Source organism: Rhopalosiphum padi, chromosome 4 (genome assembly GCF_020882245.1).
Source record: "Rhopalosiphum padi isolate XX-2018 chromosome 4, ASM2088224v1, whole genome shotgun sequence".
Taxonomy (NCBI): Eukaryota; Metazoa; Arthropoda; class Insecta; order Hemiptera; family Aphididae; genus Rhopalosiphum; species Rhopalosiphum padi.
The window spans coordinates 23,875,194-23,883,989 of record NC_083600.1 but is presented as its reverse complement, the minus strand read 5'-3'; the positions used below and the strand labels follow the sequence as shown (position 1 = coordinate 23,883,989).

The following is an 8,796-nucleotide window of genomic DNA, read 5'->3' as shown; positions in this document are numbered from 1 at the left end:
CTCCTAATTATATTCACTATCATGAATATTATCATTCAAAAGTTAGATTAAACAAAAAATAAAATAACGACATATCGGCCGGCAATTTAAGTGCATAAAAATGATAAAATAATATGTATTTCAGAATTACTCAATACAAGTTACAACATGTGTATGTATAATTTGTATAAGCCGTACATTTACGTTATCAATTCTAAAGAATATAAATAGACAAATTAAAAATGATCAGTTTGAATCTCTATGTAATATAATATTATGTTCGTGCATATATTATTTAAGTAGATTAGAGATCGGTAAACCGTGACCCCCAAAACAATTGTATGTATTCCGCATAGAAAATGTATAATCTATATATTGTAAAAACAAATTAATCTATAACGATAACTGTGTTGTATTTTATTTTTTATCGTTATCATTAGTGTTGTGAATAACTGCCTTTAGTCTTAACTTATAACGCTATGTGGTTAGTGATCTCTAGTAGGCAGCAAATTGCATCTTACAAATCAAACGAAGACAATTTTCAGTAACATTCAAAATTTCGGGGAAAAAATATATCTTTATATATTAAATATATATGGACGACTGTAATGTTTTCACACAAAATTAATTTTTGAAAAAATCTTAAAATTGTCACTAATAATCTATATTAACTTTATTTGGACATTTTTTTTTAATATGGCTCTATAGTTTCTACGACTTTTTCAATTTTAGGTATTTTATTAATTTTTAATTGTTATACATATTATATATTATTCTATTTTTATAATATTTCTTTAAATTCGAAAAACTATTTTTCATTTAAAATGTTTTTAATAACTTGTAATATTTTTCAATTTTCGTTCATTAATTAAAAACTGAATACAAACGATCACAATCATGATTTAAGTGTTAGCTCTATAATTAAAATAAAAATATTAAATAGCAAAGAGGATCCGAAAAATATGGTACAACAAGGTAGAAAAATAAGTAATACTAAACGATATAGTACATTTGCCAACTCAAGTAATTTTCATCCAATTATTTCATTAGCATTTTCAATATTTACATATTTAATTTTGTAGCTAATAATTTGGGTGTATTTTTGTTCCCAGGAATTTCGAATATAATATTTTACTCGTCACTTATTAGGTTCACAGACCGGGCGAATGTAAGTTCCTACACTAATTATTTATCTGTTATTATAAATAATATAATACATTTTATAATTTAATAATTGTAAAAAATTATATTATACTTTATATATTATATGTTATAAAACTGATGATAGGACTGATAGGTACTGTCTTAAAACAAATTAAAAAATATCATAATAAATAATATAAATAATACTATAATTTGATAATGTTATATATATATATATAATTATCTATTAAATAATCAGACAATTCTGTTATTGCTGAATCTTTAAATTTGTCTGCCAGTCGGTAAAAACTGTTCTACTTCCTTTGAATTAAAAAAAAGAAATCCAAAAATACTAAGCTTGGCCAAAATGAAATCAAAAACCAAACACCTCTGTTTCCGGAAAAAAAATTAAAAACTGCTTAATGCATCGCTGTTTCAAAATCTAAAATAATTCTTTTAGGTACTTGCGCTATTTCGATTTTTTTAAATAAACTAATGTATGCCTTTTTTCTTTATTTGCTAATAAATAAAGCATAAATTGACTATACATTTCATTTTTAATACAATGAATCGTGTATAATTGTGTATAATATTTATTCACAATAGTTTAAAGTATAATCCATGTAGATATACAAAATCATATTTAAAAAAAAAACTATGGTTGTTTTAGATGAAAAAATAATTATTTAATTTAGGGTATCATCGTCATTAACAAATAACTCACTTTTATATTTTATTTTATTATATCTAATAAACTTAATAATTCGTGAACTTATTTTCTTGATATTGGCTGTTTGAGATAATAATGCGTCCTTGAATTTTAAATATTTCTTGCTATTAGTTTTAAATTGGTTGAAATCAAATCTCCTTCATTAGTATATTTAGATACTTATTTTTTAATTATTTTTTATGGCCTTTCAACTACGGAATCTAAAGCTTTTCATTTGGATGACTTACTATTTTTTTTATATATACTTATTTAATAATTGAACATTTTAATCGACTATATATATTTTTACACTATACTTATTTATAACACATCTCCGCGTATTTTCACAGGTTAGGTAAAGTAGGCGCTTAACAAATTTAAAATCATTTAAACTAGCAGCTTTTTGCGTTTATCAATAAAAATGAAGGTAATACGTAGGTAATTTTCATTAATCGCGACTTCGTATGTGATTATTGTAGATGGTTAGGATATGTATAGGCACACGAATATTACCAACAATCCTAAATTCCTAACAAATATGTTATGGGATTAATTACCTAATGTGGCAATGTACATTGCTCTGTATATAGCTATAATTATTATCATACCAAAACCGAAAAAGATTTCTGTATACTTTTATCAGTAATGAAAAGCCGTAAATATTTTGTGTGTCGAAATATCTAGTTTAGATGTTAGTTTTATCGATAAGCTATCGTTATGAACTATAAAGTATAGGCACTACAATATAGCGATTGAAACGAGTGCGATTATATTATTACACCTACTCCGCAATATTATGTTCCAATAACCACAGATAAACGACTGGTATAAGATTAGTGTACGATTGGCGTAGGAACTTACATAAATATTTAGTATTGTGATGAATTAAAAATAAGCCCGTACGTTGCTTATTGATAAAACTTCACCTTATAATAATATATTAACTGAGCTGGTAAAGTTAGCTATTTTAATGAATAATAATTAAAGGGATTCTGAACGTCGACTTTCTTTATCCTATCTCTTATTATAGATTAAAGCATATAATTATTACGATTGATTGGGATCGTGAGTACAGATTTATAAACGAAGGATATAATGATTGGTGATGCACCTGAGTCTGCATGTCTCAATTGACTTGTCGTTGATGAGGATTTTACCTTTGTAATTTGTGTAAATATATATTAATATAATTTCTTACCTTGTTGATGTTTTTGAACAGTTGTAGAATTTGTGAAGAGAATATTAATAATGTTAATTTTCTTGAAATAATTGCAAATATAATCTTAAGTTTTGAATAGAAAACTCTTTAATAATTCACAACAAGATATTATAAGATTTGAAATAGAACAGAGTTAATTTAATAAGCGGTTATTTATGAGTGTGGTGAATTGAGACGGTGCGTATGAAAATGGCTAAAGTAAGCAGACTGGCTTGAATATTAAAAAGGGGGCTCTACTTATAGTATTGATCTTTGATACCTTGTTGTTCCAAATTAAATTGTTGTTGTTTATTTTGTATAAATACATCAAAATATGTTTTTGTAATATAATGGCATTTTTACATGTATATATATGTATAGTTATTATTTATTAATGGTTTTGTACATTTTGAATAATATCAGGGTACATGGGTTCAGATATTTGCTAAGTGGTTTTTTAGTAATAACATATTTAATAGTATTATGATGATATCAAAACATGAAGCTGTGTGGCGCAATGATGTAGATATCATTACAGTATAGTAATGTTTTTTTTTGCCGTATAGGAACTTACATACGTATATCTTTTTTTACATATTCGTGTTGGAAATTGCATATCTCATTTGTAGGAATAAACGATTTTTTTATCTGCTACTCTCGAGTAGAAACTTACGACTACCCCCACGAACCACCATGAAACTACGTCAGGGATAGTTTTACATGATAAAGAGAGTTCAAACATGACTATAAGCTGCCACGCTAAACACAAAAACACAGAACAAATTAGAGAGAAATAATAGTAGTGACAAAGTATACATAAATGATCTGTTTTTTAATATACCTAAGAAAAATGATATATTTTTCTGAAATTATATCAATATACAGGCAATACAGCATTAAATATTATTTGATAATAATAAATATAATTAATCTAATTTGGATTTTGTACATTCATATCAGATATGTTAATTAAAAAAATAATATACTATTAAGTATTATGCTTATATGACAAAACTTTACCGTAAAACTAAATAAAATATAAAAAAATAATATGTAACATGAAGGTGTTATTATAATATTACATACAACATAATATTACAATGCTTGCAGTATTGGATTATAATCTTATCTTCAAGTTTTAATTAAATCCAATTAGATAGAGAATATAATATGTTAAATTAAACTTATTTTTAATCTCAAGTAAAAAAAATAAATCAAACACTTTAATACTTCAATAGTTTAATGGTATAATTACAATAATTTTAGCTTTTACATACATACCTAGCCTTTAGTCACCATTTATAAATCTATCGTATTTTTAACATTTTAATAATTATTATTATTTTAAATAGGTAAGTAACTATAATAATATAGTCCAAAAATAAAAATGAAATAAATATGAAAAAAAATAATATTTAAGAATTTAATCTAATCTTATTTTATTTTTATTTTTGTAAATCAGGGGAACTACTATAACTACCTACATATTTCTTCCCCTTGCCCACATAATTATATAAATATATAATTGTACATAATACACCTGAAGAATACAATCATTTAGTTTCAAGCACGTATCCAGGATCAATTTTCTGTGGGGAGGTGAACCCCTGAAACCCCCTTGTATACGGGCATTTATAGATTTAATTGTCTTAATAAGTGTACCTACTTATTACTATTTGCATATTAACATACTATAAAATAAGTACTACTTCTTAAGTTCTAAAATTATACAACAAATAATCAAACTAAATTTAATAAGAATAATATTACTCAATTTTTAAAAAATATATTGAAGAGTAATAAATTATTAGAAATCATACAGACCAGCTCCGAAGGTTAAAGTATTGTTGATCATATTCAAAATAATTATATGTTTTTTCATTTGTATCAATGTTATTAATCCAGTAATTAATAACACTATGCTCTAAAAACAAAAATAAAATAAAATATATTTTTATTTTAAATGAATGTAAGGTTTGAATAAAAAATTTAAACAATTATCTATTAAAAATACAAAATTTTGGTCATCTATTTTAGGTTTTGAGCAGATAGTGATAGTAACGTATTATAGTTGTACAAGCCATTTGTATTTTTTTTTCGTTTTTTCTGAAACTTTTAGATTTAACCATTACATAAATTATTATTAACTCAAAACTCTATTGACGAATTATTCCTGCAGTTCTCAATGTGATCTTACCTTAATTACTACCAAAAATTAACTCAAAATATTTACCTTGAGAAAATACATAAATCCTTCCTTAGTACAAATTAATCACCAAAAAATCTAATGGAACAGCAAAGTTGACTCAGCCAAATACTTAGATCTAGACAAAAAGCTAATTGGAAAAATTCACATTAATAAAAAGCTAAATCAAAGATACACAAGAATAAAAATCATATACCTCTATTAAACCAAACGGCAAACATTAACCATGTAGATGAAATGATTTGATTATACTGCTAGATACAACAATAATAAAACCGCTACTAACTTGAACGCATGCTCTCTCTTTATAGCTTCTCCTCCAAAAGTTTTAAAAATTGAAAATCCTCAAAATAAATTCTCTAGAGTAGCACTCAAAGTCCAAAAGTACAACTGCGCAATATCACAAAATTTTCCTACCTATCAGTATAGATAATTAACCAACACAAAAATTTCAATAATAATACTTAAATAAAACCAAAGAAACCAAAGAAGTTTTTCAAAATCGGCATTACTAAAAAGCACCACTAGACATTTTTTTAGAAGACCACCATCAACCAGGAGTTCAGGAGTCAAGACAATAACTAATAAAGAAGATACTTTTTTTTGTTTATTTGTATTTTTTTTATTGTAGGTTTATAATTTTGTAAAAAATATCTTGTACATTGAAACAATTGAGTAATTAATTTTAAGGTAACCCTTAAATACGCCTCGTTGCTACCGATTTTAATAATCGTCAAGTAAACTTTTTTAGTATCATAGTCTATTCAAGTAATTATTTGATGTATTATTTTCTTACTCAGACATATATAGTTATATAATATTTAAAGTAGTTCAAGTTTATTGTAATAATTTTATTTATTCGCATAGTTTTCCAATAAAACTATTACGAGGTTTACATTAATCTATATTTTATTAATAAGAAAAAAATTAAAAAATACTTACTGACATAACAATATTCAAATTTATATTGAAAAATCCGTAGGAGCTAATTTCATCCAATTCAAAAAATGATAATTGAAGCATAAACATTTTTACCTATAATTTAAAATTATCAAATGTAATACTTATATAATCGTTAAAGATTTATATTAATGGTCTATAACACAGACAACAGTTTCCTAAAAAATTAGAAAATGTCCTATAAACTACGAACTAAAAAAAATTAACTTAAAAACAGAAAAAAACCTAATTAAATTAATAAGTAATATTTATAAATAAAATAGGTACTCGATAACTATCATAGGTTCTTGTATAGTACTTGTATTCAAGTCGTACATAGGGTGGGAGGGGGTTTACGATTAAACTCCTCTCCCCGAAATTTTTAAAGTAGAAACACAAACTAATACAAACCTTATGTATAATCGTACAACTACAGTTCATGTATTAAAAATATTTTAACCCTCTCTCCCCCGTCGAAAATTAATCCTGAATACGTGTTTGTCTGTATTTTAAGTTATAATACATGTATAATTATTGTTAACGTGTGAACAGTAAACCTGTAACAGTACGATATTTTTTTAAATAAATTTAAAATCTAAATGTTGAGAAAAATGCCCCACATTGTACAAAAACTACAAACAATTTTCCGTAATATATGAAATAATGACATAAAAATATAAAAAAAAAAAAAATGCAAAATAAAATTAGTATATGCTGAATCGAAACAAACTTTTAGCTAATATAACATAATTTATAAGATCAAATGAAACAAATGCAAGTCATCAACATAATCCTATCTCTAATAATAATTATAATGATTATAAACGATTATTGTATATAAGTTATGAACTAATATCAATTTTAATCAATCAATAACTATAATACGTGTTATGTAATGTATTTGTAGCTACTTAAATTATATTATTGTAATTAAGATGTATGTATGAATACTAAACATACGCCAATATTTAAGAGGATATGATGTCATAGTAAAAATAATTATTTCGAGTATTCAAAAGATATGAAGTAGTGTATATCTAAATATAATATTTTACTTGTCGTTTTATGTCAGCGTGTAAGTTTGATATACGATACAATCTTAAATATGATATCATCTTCCTTTTCTGGAATAATATTTCTGTATTATTTTATGTTAATGTTATGTTTTTAAGTACGCGTTTGGTTGACGCCCGCGAGCCAGTGTATTATCCCGCCACTCAGGTTTAGTTGATGCCTATTGCCCGCCAATTATATTAAATTTATCGTATTTTAGATGTGCTAATTATCTTTTATACAATTTTTCTTTTAAACTGCAGATAAAAAAGGTACGAAAAACCACGGCATTAAAAATGCAACTCAATAAAATAAATACAAAAGTATGGTCTGTCATCATATCAGTTATGTAGCGAAGTAAATTAAACGGACGCTATCCGTTTGAGGAAATAATGAAAGATATATCCGAATTTTGGCCACCTGCATAAGTTTATCTATTTTTATTTTATAATATTATTCATAAATATGATTGTTCATACTTTTATATTTATTATTATTTTTAAATGCCGAGTATAAATTGCATTATTTTTAATACCACGGTTTTTCGTACTTTTTTATCTGTAGTTTAAAAGAAAAATTGTGTAAAAGATGATTAGCACATCTAAATTATGATAAAAATATAATAGTAACAGGCGTTAATTAAACCTGAGTGGCGGGAAAATACGCAAATTGGCGGGCGTCAACTAAACCAGTACTATTTTTTATTATCCCATCATTAGATTTAGATGTATAGTTATTGTAATTAGATACTTAGTTTAAAATAATCAGTTTAATCAATAATGAAATAATGGCTGATACTTAAAACTCAATCAAAAGTTTATTGTTTCAATTAATTACTTACACACATATTTCTATTATCTTATAAATGTATTATTATTTATTAAACAAGTATATAAGTACCTAGATATATAATTTTATTGATTTTTGTAGCTTACCTTATCGTGTATCAATGAAACAGCAACAATAATGCTCATAGTAAAGATTATAATTTGAACATTTAATATGAGTGGTAATGTTGGCCTCAAGCTCGCTTTCATAGATGGTAAGTTTGGGGTTGGTAATTTTAAACAAATCGAAAGAAAAAATTGAACCAACAAATTTATAAAATTAAACACAAAGAAACATAAAAGCAATGGACCGTAACTCAAACTGAATATTTTTATTAGTTCTGATAGTTCAGCGTGTAATATCCGTATTTTTTCCATCGACATTGCTATTTCAGAATGAGTCCATTCATTAGGAAAATCAGATTCAACCGGAAGAAATTTAAAAAAATCTAATAATGTTTGAAATCGATTGTCTAAGTTAAAAAGAAAAAAAAACGATGAAATTAAAACATCAAAGTCCATAATGAACGGAGAATTAAACAAAAAGTGTATAGTTGAGTAAATATTTATAATTTTTGGAGGCCATAAGTACAGCTGGTAAACTTCAAATCCAATAAAGTATACCAATAATAAAATGTAAACCGTATAGAAAAATCGTTTACTCGAAGAATGCTGTTGAACCGACAAATGTGTTGAAAGTACTACAATTCTTTGATCAAATTCGATTATGCCATTGATCAAC

The 8,796-nt window shown here is 25.1% G+C and overlaps 1 protein-coding gene across 1 annotated transcript; it reads right to left on the bottom strand.

Annotated features, from left to right (window-relative positions):
- Nucleotides 1–4,402: 4,402 nt before the first annotated feature.
- On the bottom strand, nt 4,403–8,796 carry LOC132930663 (uncharacterized). Its single transcript, XM_060996652.1, has 3 exons — nt 8,163–8,796; nt 6,178–6,270; nt 4,403–4,953 (listed from the first exon to the last, which is right to left on the bottom strand). The coding sequence occupies exons 1-3, from the start codon at nt 8,574–8,576 to the stop codon at nt 4,837–4,839; spliced, it is 624 nt and encodes a 207-aa protein (XP_060852635.1). The 5' UTR covers nt 8,577–8,796; the 3' UTR covers nt 4,403–4,836.

Bases quoted from the DNA above. Each gene is read 5' to 3' on its own strand.
- LOC132930663 (XM_060996652.1), bottom strand. From the start codon at position 8,576: ATGGACTTTGATGTTTTAATTTCATCGTTTTTTTTTCTTTTTAACTTA. The intron at 6,271-8,162 runs GTAAGCTACAAA...TTTAAATTATAG, and splicing joins TTTCATTGATACACGATAAG to GTAAAAATGTTTATGCTTCA. The intron at 4,954-6,177 runs GTAAGTATTTTT...TTTTGTTTTTAG, and splicing joins ATTTGAATATTGTTATGTCA to AGCATAGTGTTATTAATTAC.